A 17,994-nucleotide genomic window follows, 5' to 3' on the forward strand; every position below is an offset into this window, starting at 1 on the left:
TCAATTAAAAATAAAATAAAAGATGAGATAAAAGCCTTTAAGTGCCTCTTGTCCTGAGGGATTGCTTTGCTGAAAGGGAGTCTTAAAAAGTGCCTTCTCCAGCTTGGCCGGTGTGGCTCAGTGGTTGAGCATCGAGGTCATGGTTCGATTCCTAGTGGGGACACATGCCCGGGTTGCAGGCTCAATCTCCAGTGGGGGATGTGCAGAAGGCAGCTTATCAGGATTCTTTCTCATCATTGCTGTTTCTCCTTTCCTCTCCCTCTCCTTCCCTCTCTGAAATCAATAAAAATATATTTTTAAAATAGTGTCTTCTCCAATGATTATGAAAGTGCACTGAAGAAAAACAAAAATGCAAAGGCAATAAAAATCACTCTTCTCTTGATATGGAAATGTTATTACCTCTGGAGATGAAGAGGGGGCTCTTTGGTTTTTAAAAATATTAATTTAAAGAAAAACATTGTAAAAGTGACACATGCTCACTAGAAAAAAAGTAGATGAATACTTACCACGAAGCATGCGTTGTACTAAGAGCTTCATCTGCTCCCATTACTGCTCTAAATTCTTCTAACAACCCTGTAATAACGACCTTACTCACTGCTTCCCTTGAGTGGGCACTCTTCCAGTTGCTTTATGTATATGATTAACTCATGCAGTCCTTCCCACAGTCCAATGAGTCCATTTTACAGATGAGGAAACTGAGGCCCGACAGCTTGTATGTGACGAGGAAGCCACGGTTATTACTCCATACTTTAGAAAACGAGGGCCCTGTCAGATGAGGGTGGCCACAGGCGGGCTCCACAAGATCTACAGGGAGCTTGAAGGTTGTTTGGGATCTGGATTAGTAGGCGCCTAGAGTGTCATGATGGCTGATGCCATTGGTCACAGGAGGCCATCTTTCCTGCCTTCTGGAGCCCGAAGGACCAGGTCTGGAGCCCAGCCTGTCCCTAACCACGTGGCTTTGTGCAGGCCACTCTGAGCTACTCGTTCCTCACCTGTGAAATGGGTGTGATTGCTTAGATTTAGCTGCCAAGCCCGTCAGGAGGGTTAAGAGTGGAACTCAGGTATGTTTGAGGTGCTTGGTAAAAACAGAGCTCACAGTTACTAACCCCCAGCTGTGTGGGGGACCCTGGATTAAAGGGTCACCATGTCCTTGGTCTTGTGACCACATGTGGTTGGGGGCGGGGGGTGAAGAAGTGGGTCTGCAACTGATCTGAGGTGGGTGGGGTTTGAGAGGGGACTGGTGGTAGAGGGTGGGGCCTACTCTGTTGCCCTAATTGGGTGTCAGGGTGTTAGCACTTCCTCCACTCAACAAATACTTAGTGCCCGCTGTGTGCCCGCTGTGTGCCCACTGTGTGCCGTGAGATGTATCGATCACCGCCCCAGATGTAGAGAGAAATCAGAAAGCAAAGCAGACCAGAATGCTCTTAAGAGCAGTACTGGGAACAGATCAAGCCCTTAGTGCAATGCATGCTTTGTGGTCAGTATTCATCAAAGGTTAGCCAAGAATGCTCTTCTCCCTTCAGAGGCGCAATGCAGCAACTTCTAAAGACATGCTTCTTCCTCGAGGAACTTGATCGGGACGTGAGCTAAGTCACACTTTGGTTTGGGATGCACCCCGCACCTCCTTCTGTCACCCAGGGCCCAGACTCGAAAGGCCCGCCCGCCACAGGAGGTATACAGGTGTAACCACTTAAAGTTTACTTTAGTTGCAGTCGGTTAGTTTGTAAGGTATTACATTGGAGGACTCTTTAGTTACATAGGATTTTTAATTGCCCTCTATCCCTTCACCACTATTCATTTTCTTTCTTTTCTTGTTAATCCTCACCTGAGGATACTTTTTTCCATAGATTTTCAGAGAGAGAGAGGGAGGCAAGGTGGGAGAGAGAGGAACATTGATGTGATAGAGACACATCCACTGATCGCCTCCTGCACACACCCCAACGGGGGGCCAGGATCAAACCTTCAACCCAGGTACATGCCCTTGGCGGGGAATCAGCCAGAGAGCCTCCCACACACAGTGAATGCTCCAACCACTGAGCACACGGACCAGGGCCACCACTATTCACTTTCTTTCTGTTCTCAACGTTTTATCAGGCCCTTGGGAAGTTGGTAGGCCTTAGACACTGTGAGAGAGTGTGAGCCAGTGAGTGTGGCTGAGGGTCTGGGCGAAGGAGTTGGGGGTGTGCGATGTGAATCGGTGTGGTTGAATGTCTGAATGAGTGAGAGGGCGCATGTGTGAGCCCCAGTGTTCGTGGAGGAAGTGTGAGAATGAGAGCGTGCAGGTTTGTGTGTGTGTGCACGTGCGTGATTGTGACTCCTAGGGATCCAGGTGGGAGAGTGACAGTGAGTGAAGGGTGGCGGGGAAGTGAGGTAGGGTGTGCCCCTGTGTCCACTGTGATTCCTAGGGGCACATGTGAGTGAGGCCTGAGATCCAGGATGGGCACATGAGGGTGAATATTGGGGTGTGTGCATGTGTGATTGTAAACGTCAGCGTTGGGAGTGAGGTGGGAAGCTATGCTGTGTGCTTGTTAATGTCGGATGGTGGGGAATGAGCGGGTGAGAATGAGAGCGTGTGTGGGGCTGGCGTGTGACTGCACGTTGGTGCAAGAGTGAGCATGTGAAAAAAAAGAGTGAGCATGTGAAACAATGTATTTAATGTGATGGCTGAGCTTGGCAGGGGGGCTGCGTGTGTGCTGGTGACTGTCGGACGATGGTGGGCGGGTGGTGGGCGGGCGCGCGCGCGGCCGGGCGTGGGCGGGGGGCGGTGGCCGGGTGGGCGCGCGTGGGTGGCGCGCGGCGCGGGCCGGGGACACTGCGGCGGCGGCGCGGGTCCAGCCGGCCGCCCTCCGTGGCGGGCGCGGCGCGGGGCGAGTGGGCGCAGCGCGGAGCTCGGGCCCATGGTGCGCCCGTGTCCGTCGGTCGGGCCGCGCGGCCGGCTCCGCGCGTGGCCCGGCGCTCGCGAGCTCGCCCCCTCGCAGCGGGCCCGGCCCGCCCGCTGCCGCCGCCTCCTCCCCCGGGGCGGCGCGGCGCCGGCGGGCGGCGGCGCGGAGGCCGGACCGGGCGGCGGCCCAGGCGGCGCGGGGGGCGCGGCAGGCAAGGCGGGCGGCGCGGGCGACATGACGGACAACATCCCGCTGCAGCCGGTGCGCCAGAAGAAGCGGATGGACAGCAGGCCCCGCACCGGGTGAGCGGGCCGGGCCGCCTGGGCGGGCGCGCGGGGAGCCTGGCCGGGCCCGACAGCTTGGCCGCGCGCGGCGCCATGAGCCGGCGGCCGGGGAGGCGGGCGGGAGGCGGGCGGCCGGGCGAGGCTCCTGTCCGCTCCAGCCCGGGTCGGGTCCCCGCGCGATCCCGTCCTCCTGGGCCCGAGCGCCGGGCTGTCTCGCGCCCCGGGCACCTTCCTCTAGAAACCCCGAGAGCCGGCCCGCCCGGCGCTGTTTACAGCGCGTGCACCGGGAGCAGCCATGCCTGGGCTGCCTTATTGTTTTCTGGCGTCTCCTCGTCGCCGGGATTGATACGAAACCGTGCTCTGCGCGCGGAGCGGTCCTCGGACCCCGGGGTGTGCTCGGCTGCCTGGGGTGGGGCACGGCTCCTCCCGTGCCCGCCCGGGGTCCCGCGGCAGCGCCCCCGGTTCCAGCTCCAAAACGGCCCCCTTCAGCGCCCGGCCCCGGTGGACCCGCACCGGCCGCCGCAGGAGGGTGGGAGGGCCTCTAACCGGCCGGTTTCGGACCCCTCCCCGCTCCCCACATTGCGGGAAGGAGCCCCTGGCAGGCGGGGCAGCCACCTGCGGCGGCTTTGCGGCAGACAGACCCGGGCGCCCGGGCGCGGGCTTCCCTCCCTTGGAGAGGGGCCCGGGTGATGTTTTGCGCCCTTGTGTCCTCCCCTTGGGAGGCTGGCAATGACCTGTTGAGGTTTTGAGGGACCGTGGCACCAACTGCGACAGATTTACCCAGGGGTGGAGGTTGAGGGGAGCTGGTTAAAATACAGATTTTTCAGCCCAGACCCGTCAATCAGTTCTTGGGGGTGCGGCGGGGCCTGGAAATGTGCATTCCCCCCGCCCGCCCAGGTGAGGCCCAGGCCCTGAAGGCTGAGACCGGCAGCTGGGCGGGGCTGCGCCAGGGAGCAGCCCTCCCCCTGGTGTCCTGTCCTGGCCTTTCTGGGCACCTCCCTGTGGCCGTGGTTTACGCAGCGTCAGATGCTTGGTGCAGGGGGTGGGGAGGGAAACGCCTAGGGCGGCTTCATCAGGTGTACATGGGGGGGGCTGATGCCAGCTGCCATTTTGTGGGGTCTTTGTCCCTGCCTTCCTTGAATCTTCCGGCGAGGAGGCCCCATTGTTGTAACACAGAGGAAACAGCTCAGCCAGGTTGAGGACTGCCGGGCAGATGCAAAGGGAGATGGGGTTAGGGTGGCCTGACCAGAGACAGACAGCCCTCCACCCCTTCCTGCTGTTCCGTGTTTTATTCCTGACCAATCCAGGCGAAAGAGTGATGTCAACGCGAGCTCTGTGCCTGGCATAGTGCCTGATGCAATATACACCCTTCGTAAATATTTCAGCGAATTTTTACGAGCAGCCGACTCTAAAGTTTAGTTATTAATTCATGCTGCAAACAATTGTGACATTTTGCCTACTGTGAGCCCGGTCCCTGCCAGGTGACTAGGATGCAGAGTGGAATTAATAAACAAGACGTGCCCAGCAGGTGCAGGTGCCTGGCCCTGCCTGTGCATGGGAGCCATCTGGGGATGGCCCAGCCCCTGCCCATTTCAGACTTTAGAAATAAGAATCGGCAGTGGGACCCAGGCATGTATTTAATTTTTCAAAGCTCCCAGATGATTTCAACTGTAGTCGTAGTTGAGAACCTCTGATTCAGTGCATGAGAGAAAATGCACATGATTATTTAAAAGTGATAGTCTGGAGAAGCCACGGTTGGGGGTTCGATCCCCATAACCCAATCAACTAGTGAATGCATAAATGAGTGAGACAACAAATTAGTGTTTCTCTCGCTCTCTCCCTCTGTCTCTCCCTGTCTTTCTGTCTTTCTCTCTCTCTCAAGTAATAAAAAAATAAAGATAAAAGTGGTAGTTACCAAGAAAGAAATATGCACTGTTAATGTGGGGATCTAGAGGGAGTGGTACAGACGGTTAAAAAAGATTTCTGTGGGATATTAGAGTGGAGTGTCACACCTCCTTTAGAATTTGTCACCATGGAACTAATTTATTTCCTAAATAGTGACACGGATTCAGGTTCAAATCATGTATCGGGGAGCCAGGCACTTGGAAATATGGTCTTGTATTCAGTCTACAGCGTTAGAAGCAGCATGTGGGGTGGGGATCTTGGTGTATAGAAGTACTTTGGAACAACAGCTGGACGGCGAGGCTTCCTGAAATATAATTCGGTGGGGGGGGGGGCGGGGGGGGAGTTAAAGGGAGAAGAAACGAATATGTGACAGGTCAGGCTCTGGCGAGGATTAAATGGTCCTGTTTTAATCCTCACAATGACTGTGAGTTTTGGGAATGAATGTCCCCATTTTATAGACGAGAAAACTGAGATTCATCAATGTTAAATAATTTGCTGGAGACAGTAGAGGTGGTCCTTGTGAGGGGCTGAATTCGAATCCAGTCAGCTCATTTCCCCCACTGGCTCTCAGCTGTCGGGATGGTTGGGGGGTTTTGTGGTTAAAAACCCAAAACCATAGGAGCCAGGAGTCCAGGGAGACAGAGCGTCGCTCAGCGTTGATGATGTCATGTTGCCAAGAGGTGAAGGTGATTTGCGGAAGGAATCCGGTGGCCCCAGTGCTCATGCTCTCGTGAGAAGGTTCCACATCCTGCCGCTGAAAACACGGTCGCTGAGGTTCTAGGAAACAAGGCATTTGCCCTGTATTCGCTGGGAGCCAGTTTCTGACGTCATGTGCTTTGCTTCTGGCTGAATGGAGTTCCTTTCTTCTTGGTGAAACACCAGAGATCGGTTGTGACAAGCGTGGGTTTGGGAGTTGAGGAGCCGGGTTCGAGCCCAGCCGCCTCTCCTTACTCGCTGTGTGACTTGGGAAAATTACTTTACTTCTCTGGGTCTCTCAGGTTTTTCATTGTCGAGTGGCAGTGACAAGTACACATCCCTTGTAGGGCTGTTGTGAGACTCAGCCCACGTCAAGTTTAGAAGACGAAGCACTCAATGCACCTTCATATTGACTGGTGGGGTGGGCAGAATAACAACGCCCTGCCAGGTGTCCACGTGGCAGAGGCCCTTTCCAGGTGTGATGAAGGTGACTGTGAGATGGGAGGCCATCCTGGATCACTTGGGTGGGCCCAGTGCAGTCACCAGCATCCTCGAAAGAGGCCGGAGAGTGAGTCTCAGAGCTGGAGGGAGACTGGAAGATGCCAGGCTGCTGGCCTGGAGGGGGAGGCGGGCGAGGAAAGGAGCCTGGGGGTGCGTCAGAAAAATCCAGTAAACAGATTCTCCCCTGGAGCCTCCAAAGGACCTGGTCCTGCCAGCACCTTGACTTTAGCCCCCCGGGACCCCTCAGGACTCCTGGCCTCCAGAACTGTACGAGAGTGCACTTGTGGTGATCTGTTACAGCAGGAAGGGGAGGCCAGCGCAGAGGGTGTGTCCCGGAGGCCTGGGGGACGGGTTCTCCCACTGGGCTTCCCGTCCCGCCGGGGCGACGGGGGCCACCAGCATGTGGGTGCAGCAGGGGCATCTCGCGGCTGGAGGGGGCAGAGTTTAAACTGGCGTGCTGCGCGCCTCGTACCCTGACGGCTGAGGAGGGGCACGGATGTTTAGGCTCTACAGGGCTTCGTTCGCCCTGACCTAGTGTTTCCTCACTCCTGCTGCAGAGCCGCCCTTGGACGTGGGTTTAATTTTTATCCGTGTTTCACTGATAAGGAAACTGAGGCCTGGAAAGAGTAAGCAGTTATTTGGGGCCAAGAATGCATGGCCGAAACGGATAAGAGCGCAGGTGAGCCTGACGCCAGATGAGGAGAAGGGGGGAGGGTTTCTTGGAGCAGCTGTGTCCTCCGTGCAGCGTTTCTCAGTGAGTGTGTTTCATGTTCCCTCCAGTAACAGTGCCTTAACATTTTGCAAAATGACTGCAGGATAGAGAATGTAGGAGTGGCTGTCAAGGTATATCACATTTTGAAAACTGCTGGGAGAGTAAAGGTAAGAATATTGTAGGCTGTCATTTCATTTATTTACATATTTTATGTATTGATTTTTAGAGAGGGGCAGGGAAAAGAAACATTGATCAGTTGCCTCCCGCACATGCCCCGACGGGGGATCAGACCAGCAACCTGGGGTGTTCGTTGACTAGGAATGGAACCCACCGCCTTCTGGTGGAAGGGACATTCCTCCCACCAGCGGAGATGCACTGGCCAGGGCGCAGGCCTTCATTTCACATGCCCAGCACGGGATGCTGGCTTCCTGGCTTTGTGGCTAGGTGTTTGGGTTCCAAGGCCACACAGACTTAGGTTCAGGTACCAGCGCTGTCATTTTCCTGCTGGTCTAACTCCAGGCCACTGTCTTTTCCCCTCTGGGCTCCGTTTCCTCTTCTGTAAGAGCACCTGTGTGGTTGGGCATCACCCACACAAAGTAGTCATTGGAGAACATCAGAAACAGTTCTTCTCTCAGTCTGGAGGCTCGGGCGGGGCCCCGTGTGGATGACATCTCTTCCTAGATTTTGTAGAAGGTGTCGGTGAGTAAGAACTTGGCTGGAAAATGCCCACAGGATACTTGTCGTATATCTCAGATTAAGTGTCTAGTGTAGTGATGGCGAACCTATGACTCGCGTGCCAGAGGTGACGCGCGAACTCATTTTTTTGGTTGTTTTTTCTTTATTAAATGGCATTTAAATATATAAAATAAATATCAAAAATGTAAGTCTTTGTTTTACTATGGTTATAAATACCAAAAAATTTCTATATGTGGCACGGCACCAGAGTTAAGTTAGGGTTTTTCAAAATGCTGACACGCCGAGCTCAGAAGGTTTGCCATCACTGGTCTAGTGACTGGGCAGCGGCAGGCCGTGTGCTTCTCGGTGGCCGCCCTCGGCAGCAGGCCAGGGGCGGGGTCTGTGATCCGGATGGCACCGTTTATGGGAGCTAAGAAAATAATGCCACTGTAGGGAGCTCTTCCTACAGATATACATAATTGAATCTAAAAGTCTGAACTTTTGCCAAAACCAGTTTGGCTCAGTGGATAGAGCATCGGCCTGCGGACTGAAGGGTCCCAGGTTCGATTCCGGTCAAGGGCATGTACCTGGGTTGCGGGCACATCCCCAGTAGGGGGTGTGCAGGAGGCAGCTGATCGATGTTTCTCTCTCATCGATGTTTCTAACTCTCTATCCCTCTCCCTTCCTCTCTGTGAAAAATCAATAAAATGTATTTAAAAAAAAAATAAAAATAAAAGTCTGAACTTTTCATTGAAGCTGCCATTTCTGATTTGTGGGATTAAAGTGCCCTTTCTCTTCGGAGACGGTGGAGGCCGTATCAGGCATATGGCACCGTTGACCCTCGTCCATCACAGTGGTTACTTCCTGTGAGGCCCCTGCCAGCCGTGAACCAGTGAGCAGTGACTTCTTGCTCCCAGGGAAGATGCGGAGGTTGGTGCCTGCGAGTAGACAGTGAAAAGGACACGTGTGCTGCCTGAGAGCCCAGAGAAGGCAGGGCGTCACCTTGCCCGGCCCCGCTGGGAATGTGGGTGGGGCGATTAGAATGTGTTGCACCCTGCACGCCTGTCTGTGGCCACCAGGGTGCTGTGGGTGCTGATTTGGAGCTGACCCTTCGAGGCAGAAGGGGAATTCGCAAATACCAAAACCACGATCGATGAGACTGTATACAGGCGTGCGCGGTTTTCCAATGTCTTCCCATTGACACGGTGGAGTAGGGTTAGGTATACAGCGGATAGGGGTGTGTCCGGGGTGTCCATGGGGGACCCTGCTTGTGGGTGAAATGCAGAGACCCAGCTTTTCCCCTGACCGAGGGGGACGCACAGTTGCATAAACAGCTCCTCGCTCCCTTGGACGAGAACAGCCAGGACAAGCCTTGGCAGTGGCCCATCTGGAAATGCTCTCTGAGTCCCCTGCCAGCCCAGCTGTATGTACTTGTGCCATTGTGTCTGGTACAGAACCCCTGCCCTGGGCCCTGCCCTGGGCCGACTGACACAGGCAGGGAGTGACACCAGAGGCAATAGAATTACAAACCCAGGCAGGGATGCGGAAGCGTGTGTATAGGAACCAGGCTTGCCAGTGACGAAGGCCATTGAGGGGTGGCCTGCGTGCCAGTCCCCAAGGCAAGAGGGAGGCCATTTGACTGTGACCTCAGCCAGGCACACAAGTCAGAAGGAGGAGGCAAGGCATTGAACTATCCCTCTTTGGGCTTTTGTGTGTTCCTTTTCAGAACGTTCTTTCACTATCTTTACCCAAATGCAAATGGCGAAAACCATTCATTAGGGCTGGCTGCGTCTTATGGCCGCCTTTGGAAATGGGCACCAAGTGTCTCTGGCCTCACTCATGACAGTGAGTGGACTTTGGGTTAATTTAGAAAGAAAAAGGGTCGTGGTGAGGATTTTGTCGGCGACTTTCCCCTAAAGAGTTGGGGGGGGGGTGTTGATTTCCTAAGCCGGGTCGGCTTTCTTCCTTTCGTGACCCTTTGAGGGACTGAGACAGGGACTCAGAGGTTGGCCTGTGGGCACATTCCCCAAAGATCTCTGAAGCAGGCTCAGGGCCCAACACTGAAAGGTTAGCAGGTATTTTTATGGTCCTTCTGTTTGTCCCAAGTGATACTTGCTTTCTCCTTGTAGTTCAGGTAGGAAGGTTCCTCTCGTTTAAGTGAAAAGGAGAACTCAGAGAAAAGCAGGAAGGCAGCGGAGCTCATGCGGTTTGTGGATGGGCCCCACGTCACGCCTGAGGTTTGGGAAGCGGGGGCCTAGGCTGCAGTGCGCTGTCTGCCTAAAAACACAGCATCATCGCCGCGGGAGAATCGGGTGGTGCCAATAGATTTAAACACTTTTATTTTGCCATGTTACCAGAAAAACATGGTTTGTAAACAATGATTAGGCCCTGGCCGGGTAGTTCAGTCGGTTAGAGCATCATCCCAATTCGCCAAGGTTGCGGGTTTGATCCCTGATCAGGGCACATACAAGAACCAATCGATGACTGCACAAATAAGCAGAATAACAAATTGATGTCTCTCTCTCCCTCTCTCTCCCTCCTCCCCCCCCTTCCTTTCTCCCTTTTTCTCTCAAATCAATAAGTAAAAATTAAAAAAAAAATACACACTCAAAAAACCCCCCCTCCCCCCCAGTAGTTAGTGTCCCAGGTTGATTGGGGATCTTTTTTTTTTTTTTTTTTTAATATATTTTATTGATTTTTTACAGAGAGGAAGGGAGAGAGAGATAGTTAGAGACATCGATGAGAGAGAAACATCGATCACCTGCCTCCTGCACATCTCCTACCGGGGATGTGCCCACAACTCAGGTACATGCCCTTGACCGGAATCGAACCCGGGACCTTTCGGTCCGCAGGCCGACGCTCTATCCACTGAGCCAAACCGGTTTCTGCTGATTGGGGATCTTAATGTTGTTTCTATCATTGGCTAAAGAGTTTGAGGGGATTATGGGAGAGTCCAGTTGGAGGAGTCCCATGGAAAGGAAGGCTTCTGTGGGAATCGGGAGGAGGTGGGGGAAGGGGGCGGGCGCTGGTGCCCCTCCCGATGAGATCTCTGTTGGCTGCCCTCCCTGCGGAAGAAGCAGGGTGAAGTGTGGACAGTGTCCTCCTCAGGGAGCTGGGCCTGGCAGGGTCTCCCCCCTGCCCTGGGCAGGCTGCTGATGGGGTGACGTCAGACTTGGCCTGGTTAGACCTCGGGGATTCGCAGCCTCGGCACTGTGGACGCTTTGGGTTTGATCATTCTCGGTTGTGGGGCTGTCCTGCCCATTGTACGATGGTCAGCAGCATCCCCGCCTCCACCCACTGGCTGCAGCAGCACCTCCCTCCAGCTGAGACAACACAGATGTCTCCAGACATTGCCAAGTGTCCCCTGGGTTGGGAGGGAGACATGGGGGGTGAGGAGTGGGAAGTGGGAGTCAGCCAGCTCGTACCTGTTAGGAACTACAGGACAGATGGAATGAATATGCACTGAGTGGCCATGTCCCTTATTGTCTTTAAAAAAAATTAAATCTTTATTGTTGAAAATATTGCATATATCCCCTTTCTCCCCCATTGACTGCTTCTAGCTTGCCCCCATCCCCCGTCCCAGGCCTTCACCACCCTATTGTCTGTGTCCATGGGTTATGCATATATGTTCTTTGGTTGATCTCTTCCCACCCACCCACCCACACACCCCCGTTTTCCCTCTGAGATTCCGCAGTCTGTTCCATGCTTCTATGTCTCTGGATCTATTTTGTTCATCAGTTTATTTTTGTTCATTAGATTCCACATATGAGTGAGATCATGTGACACTTGTCTTTCTCTGTCTGACTTATTTCACTTAGCATAATACTCTCCAGGTCCCTCCATGCTGTCTCAAAGGGTAAGAGATCCTTCTTTTTTACTGCTGCCTAGGATTCCATGATGTAAAGGTACCACAACTTTTTTATCTGCTTGTCTGCTGCTGAGCACTTGGGCTGTTTGCAGATCTTAGCTATTGTAAATTGTGCTGCTATGAACATAGGGGTGCATACATTTTTTCTGATTGTTTTGTTGCGTCTCTTAGGATATATTCCTAGAAATGGGATCACTGGGTCATATGGCAGTTCCATTTAAAAAAAAATTTTTTTTTAGTTAATCCTCACCTGAGGATATTTTTTCATTGATTTTTAGGGAGAGTGGAAGAGAGAAAGAGAGAAAGATCGATGTGAGAGAAACACATTGGTTGGTTGCCTCCTGCACATGCCCCGACCAGGGCCAGGCCGGGGAGGAACCTGCAACCAAGGTATATGCCCTTGACTGGAATCGAACCCAGGACCCTTTGGTCCACAGGCTGATGCTTTATTCACTGAGCAAACCAGCTAGGGCCCATTTTTAATTTTTTGAGGAAACTCCATACTGTCTTCCATAGTGGCTGCAGCAGTCTGCATTCCCACCAGCAGTGCACGAGTGTTCCTTTTTCTCCACATCCTCACCAGCACTTGTTGTTTGTTGATTTGTTGATGGTAGCCATTCTGACAGGTGTGAGGTGATACCTCATTGTTGTATTAATTTGCATCTCTCTGATGATCAATGACTTTGGGCACTTTTTCATGTCTCTTGGCCATCTGTGTGACTGCTTTGGAGAAGTGTCTATTTAGTTCCTTTGCCCATTTTTTAATTGGATTGTTTATCTTCCTTTTTTTAAAAAAAATAAATCTTTATTGTTGAAAGTATTACATATATCCTCCTTTTTCGCCCATTGACCCTCTCCAGCCCAACCCCGCCCCCGCCCCAGGCCTTCACCACTTGTTTGTCTTCCTTTTAAGTTGTATGAGTTCCTTATATATTTGGGATATTAACCCTTTATCAGATGTATCATTGCCAAATATGTTCTCCCATATAATGTGCTCCCTTTTCCTTTTGCTGATGGTTTCTTTAACTGTGCAGAAGCTTTTTATTTTGATGTAGTCCCAGTTGTTTATTTTCTCCTTAACTTCCTTTGCCTAGATGTATCGGTAAACATACTGCTATGAGAGATGTCTGAGATTTTACTGCCTATGGCTATTTCTAGGATTTTTATGTTTTCACGACTTACATTTAAGTCTTTTATCCATTTTATTATGTACTAGAGGCCCGGTGCACAAAAATTCGTGCAGGGGTGGGGAAAGGGTTGTCCTTCAGCCTGGCCTACGCCCTTTCACAGTCCGGGAGTCCTCAGGGGATGTCCTACTGATGACTTAGGCCCGCTCCCCACCACAGTCTAGCCTCCCTCTGCGGAAGGCGACCAGGCCGCCGATCAGGGGACGGCACCACCCCCATCACCCGGCCGCTGCTGCCCAGCCTCCCTCTGCGGGAGGCGACCGGATGGGCCAATCAGGGGACAATGCCAGCCCCCAGCATTGCCCCTCCGCTGTCACTGGTCAGGCCTCCCCCCTCCCCCCATCCCTATTCCCTCCCTCTGCCCGCTGGCACATGTCTTGGCTGGCCTGACACCGCCTGCTTGCCAGCCCCGCCCCCCACTGACTGGTCATTTCACCATTTGGTTGATTTGCATATTATGCTTTTATTATATAGGATGGTGTAAGTTGGTGGTCTAGTTTTATTTTTTTTTTTACATGTATCTGTCCAATTTCCCCAACAGCACTTATTGAAGAAACTGTCTTGACTCCATTGTATGATCTTGCCTCCTTTTTCAAATATTAATTGAGCATAATGGCTTGGGTTGGTTTCTGGGGTCTCTGTTTTGTTCCATTGATCTCTATATGCCTATTCTTGTGCCAGTACCAGGCTGTTTTGATGACAGTGGCTTTGTAGTATAACTTGATATCTGGTATTGTGTGATTCCTCCAACTTTGTTCTTTCTCAAGATTGCTGTGGCTATTTGGGGTCTTTTTTGATTCCATATACATCTTTGAATCTGTAGATTGCTTTGGGTACTATGGACATTGTAATGATGTTAATTCTACCAATCCATGAACACAGTATGTTCTTCCACTTGGTTATTTCTTCCTCTATCTCTTTTTTTCAATGTCCTGTAGTTTTCTGAGTACAGGTCTTTTACCTCCTTGGTTAAATTTATTCCTAAGTATCTTAAATTTTTTATTGCAGTGATAAATGAGATTATTTGTTTAGTTTCTCTTTCTGAGAATTCATTATTGGTGTATAAAAAGACATAGATTTTTGGGTGTTGATTTTGTATCCTGCTACATTGCCAAATTCCTTTATTAACTCTAGTAGTTTTTTGGTGGAGTCTTTAGGATTTTTATGTACAGTATCATGTCCTGTGCAAATAACGAGAGTTTTACTTCCTCCTTTCCAATTTGGGTGCCTTTTATTTCTTCTTCTTTTCTGATCACTGTGGCTAGGACTTCCAGTACTATGTTGAATAAGAGTGGTGAAAGTGGGCATCCCTGTCTTGTTCCTGTTCTTAGGGTAAATGCTTTTAGTTTTTACCATTGAGTATGATGTTGGCTGTAGGTTTGTCATATATGGTCTTTATCATGTTGAGATATGCTTCCTCTATTCTCACTTTGCTGAGAGTTTTTATCAAAAATGGGTGTTGGATTTTGTCGAATGCTTTTCCTGCACCTTTTGAATGATCATGTAATTTTTGTCTTTCAATTAGTTTATGGTGATGTATCACACTTATTGATTTGCAAATATTGTATCAGCCTTGCATCCCTGGGATAAATCCCACTTGGTCATGGTGTATGATCTTTGTAATATATCGCTGGATCTGATTTGCTAATATTTTGTTGAGGATTTTAGCATCTATGTTCATCATGGATATTGGCTTATAGTTCTCTTTCTTTGTAGTGTTTTTATCTGGTTTTGGAATTATGTTAATGCTGGCCTCACGCAAAGAGCTTGGAAGTGTTCCTTCCTCTTGGATTTTTTGGAATAGTTTGAGGAGTTTAGGTGTTGTTCTTCGAAGGTTTGGTAAAACTCCCCTGTGAAGCCATTCGGACCAGGGCTTTTGTTTGCTGGGAGTTTTTTTTGATCACTGCTTCTATTTTATCAGTTGTTATTGGCCTATTCAGGTTTTCTGATTCTTCTTGATTCAGTTTTGGGAGATTGTATTTTTTTAGGAATTTGTCCATCTCCTGCACATTGTACAGCTTGTTGGCATATAGTTGTTCATAGTATTTTCTCACAATCCTCTGTATTTCTGTGGTGTCGGTTGTTAGGTTGTTACTTCACCGCTTTCTTTCTGATTTTATTCATTTGGGTCCTGCCTCTTTGTTTCTTGATGAGTCTGGCTAACGGCTCATCAATCTTGTTTATCTTTTCAAAGAACCAGCTCTTGGTTTCATTGATCTTTTGTACTGGTTTTTATCCTCTATGTCATTTATTTCTGCTCTAATCTTTATTATTTCCTTCCTTCTGCTTACTCTGGGCTTTTCTTGTTGTTCTGTTCCTTATTGTCTTTTTAAGGTGACTCATCCAGTCTTAAAAAAGAAAAAAAAAAAAGAAAGAAAAACCGGTTGGGCAAGAATTCATGTTTGGACTGTTGTTCTTATCTATGAGGTCAGCTTTCTGATTTAATAACTATGGAAGCCTTGAGCTGTTGGAAGAGACCATTCGGGAAGTGGCATGAGCTGACGTGTAACCCCTCTCCCCCCGCTCCCCCAATTCAAATGTTGAAGTCCTGACTCCCAGCAGCACCTCAGAATGTGACTGTGTTTGGAGGTAGAGCCTTTGAAGAGAAGGTTACGTTAAAATGAGGCTGTTAGGGCGAGCCCTCATTCAGGAGAAGAGAGATTAAGACTCGCAGGAAGGTACCGAGGGCGAGAGGAAAGACCATCTGAGGACACAGTGGGAAGGCAGCCATCTGCCAGCCCAGGGGAGAGGCGTCAGAAAACCCAAACCTGCCGACACCTTGATCTTGGACTTGCAGAACTTAGAGAAAATAGCGTTCCGTTGGGTACCCAGCCTGTGCTCTTCGATTGTGGCAGCCACCAGCAGCCAGTGCAGAAAGCACCGCGTTCGCGTTCGTGGCCACGGCGGCAGGTGTGGTCTCGTTTGGTGTTGCTAATAAATCATCATGAGCCCTTCAGCCGTTTTTCTCTAGAGCAGTGGTTCTCAACCTTCTGGTCCTTTAAATACAGTTCCTCATGTTGTGACCAACCATAAAATTATTTTCGTTGCTACTTCATAACTAATGTTGCTGCTGTTATGAATCGTCATGTAAATATCTGATATGCAGGATGGTCTTAGGCGACCCCTGTGAAAGGGTCGTTCGACCGCCAAAGGGGTTGAGAACCGCTGCTCTAGACAATCCAGTCTGGAGCTAGCATCTTGCAAAGTCCTGGGGCTGACACTCCCCCTCCCCCATCTTAACCTAAAACACTCCCCCGGGCTGCAGGAGGGACGCAGCCCTGGCACAGCCCCAGGTGCTTCCCTGTGCTCCACGAGCTTACAGCTGTCGCATTTCCAGCTGCACGTTGTGTGGTGGCTGTTAGCTCTGGACACTTGGTCGGTGCAGGTCAAGTATGTCAGACTTGCGGCCGGCGGGCCACACCCGCGAGTGTGACACTCTTGGGGTAGATGAACTTGAGCACTGCATCGCTGCTCAGCATTCAGTAGGCGGCCAGCACTGTTCTGAGTTCCATGTGGATCGCCCCATTCAGCCCTCCTGGCAACCCTCTTACCAATGACAGCCTGGGGGACAGAGGGTTCTTTCCCCTTTAGAATGGTTTTGCTTTAGAAGGACCAAGACTCATTTCTGTATTTTAAAAACCCCGTTTTCCCTTCATATGAACGTAGGCAGCAGAGAGCTTTTTGCCACTGGTCTCCACGCCCTTTCCTATGCGAGTTTTCCTGTGCTGTCCGTTCAGAGCAGGCGGTTTTGTTGGGGTTTTTGCAGGCTTCTGTGCTTTGGAGGTAAGCATGTGTATATTCTGTTATTCGCAGTGAAAGCTGATAATTAGCAGACATGATGATATGACAGGAAAGTTCTAGAAACTTCAAGTTATCCTAGTAAGTATACATTCTTCAGCAACAGGGCAACTGTTTTCAGAGTCACTTACTGATCAGTATTTTTTTTCTCACCCTCTTTGTATGAGGCACATTCATGCTGGGGCAGGGGCAGGGAAGGACAGAATATCTGTTTCTAAAATATTTGTCCTCACCCTGTAAAAGGAAGTCATTTGAGTCTGATGAATACCTTTTAGCATTTATACAGTCAGTCTCCATAAAAATTCAAATAAAATGTAAAACTGGAGAACTTCAGCCCCCCCCCCCCCAATCTTCTCTCCTCATTTTCCTACTCCCCAAATGAAAGGCAATTAGAGGCTCTCTTACAAGGATGACAACCTGTCCAGGCAAACCAAAGGACCAGGTAGTGAACAGGAAAGACAACTTGTCCCACCTGGTGGATTCCGTTCCCTAAATAAGCTGATTTTAAAAAGATTATGCACATGTACTCACATATACATGTACATATACATATACATTCACACTCACTAAAGAGCACAACTCATACATGCACAGTCAGTGAATTTTCATAACGTGAACACACTCCTGTAACAGCTGTGGCTAAGGAGACAGGCCGCTACTCAGAACGTCCCCTGTACCCCCCCAACCCCCCTTTAACTAGACCTGACTGCTAACAGCAGAGATTCCTTTGGCCTGATTTTGAACAGATGCATCAAACAGCAGGTGCTCCCTGGTGGCTGGCTTTACCGGCTCCATGTTCTGTTTGTAAGCTTAGACCACGTTGCATGTGTATTACACAGGGTGGGGCCAAAGTCAGTTTACCGTTCATATGGAAAATAATCATCATAATAAAAGGTCAGGAGACGCCTCGACCAAAACAACCAAATGACCGGTCACCACGAGGTGCATGGAGCACCTCTCGGGCCCTCCCCCACAGCCCACAGGCTCTGATCAGAGCAAGGCTGGCAGCCGGCGGGCCCATGGGGCGGCAGGCAGGTGTGGCAAGGTGGGCGCAGCTGCGAGCACAGTGGGAAGGTGGGTGGGGCATGCGCGAGTGGGCGAGGCTGCGAGTGTGTAAAAGCATGAATTCTATCTAAAAGTGTACCCACAGCTGTAAACCTACTTTTACCCCACCCTGTAGTTTGCTCGTCCCCGTGGCCACATGTAGACGTTGTATGACATGTCATCTCTCGGTCCCTTCCCCTCTTGCTGGACCCTGGGGCTGTCTCCAGGTTTGGCTCTGGGACTAGTGCTGCTGTGAATGTATCTTGGAGCCCATGTACTGCGTGGTTTGGCTGGGCCCTGCGGTGTATTTGAGTTAGCGTGAGTAGAAATTGATAATGTTCCAACGTGTTAGTACTCAGTGGTGTGTCCCCATCGGGGGCAGTTCCCGTCACTCCGTATCCTCACCGACACTTGGTATTGTCTGTCTCCTTTCATTTCAGCC

The 17,994-nt window shown here is 50.8% G+C and overlaps 1 protein-coding gene across 3 annotated transcripts in view; it reads left to right on the plus strand.

Moving 5' to 3' along the window:
- The first annotated feature begins 2,533 nt into the window (after positions 1 to 2,533).
- Positions 2,534 to 17,994, plus strand: part of ATP9A (ATPase phospholipid transporting 9A (putative)) — a 119,065-nt gene continuing 103,604 nt past the window's right edge. Inside the window, exon 1 of one of the 3 annotated variants that reach the window (XM_059705290.1) lies at positions 2,534 to 2,556. In XM_059705290.1, the coding sequence (XP_059561273.1) occupies positions 2,549 to 2,556 (8 nt within the window). In that variant the 5' untranslated portion in view covers positions 2,534 to 2,548. Of the gene's footprint in view, positions 2,557 to 2,906; positions 3,185 to 8,562; positions 8,586 to 17,994 lie in introns of those variants that run through there. The other 2 variants (XM_059705288.1, XM_059705289.1) reach the window with 2 other exon arrangements.

Source organism: Myotis daubentonii, chromosome 8 (genome assembly GCF_963259705.1).
Source record: "Myotis daubentonii chromosome 8, mMyoDau2.1, whole genome shotgun sequence".
NCBI lineage: Eukaryota > Metazoa > Chordata > Mammalia > Chiroptera > Vespertilionidae > Myotis > Myotis daubentonii.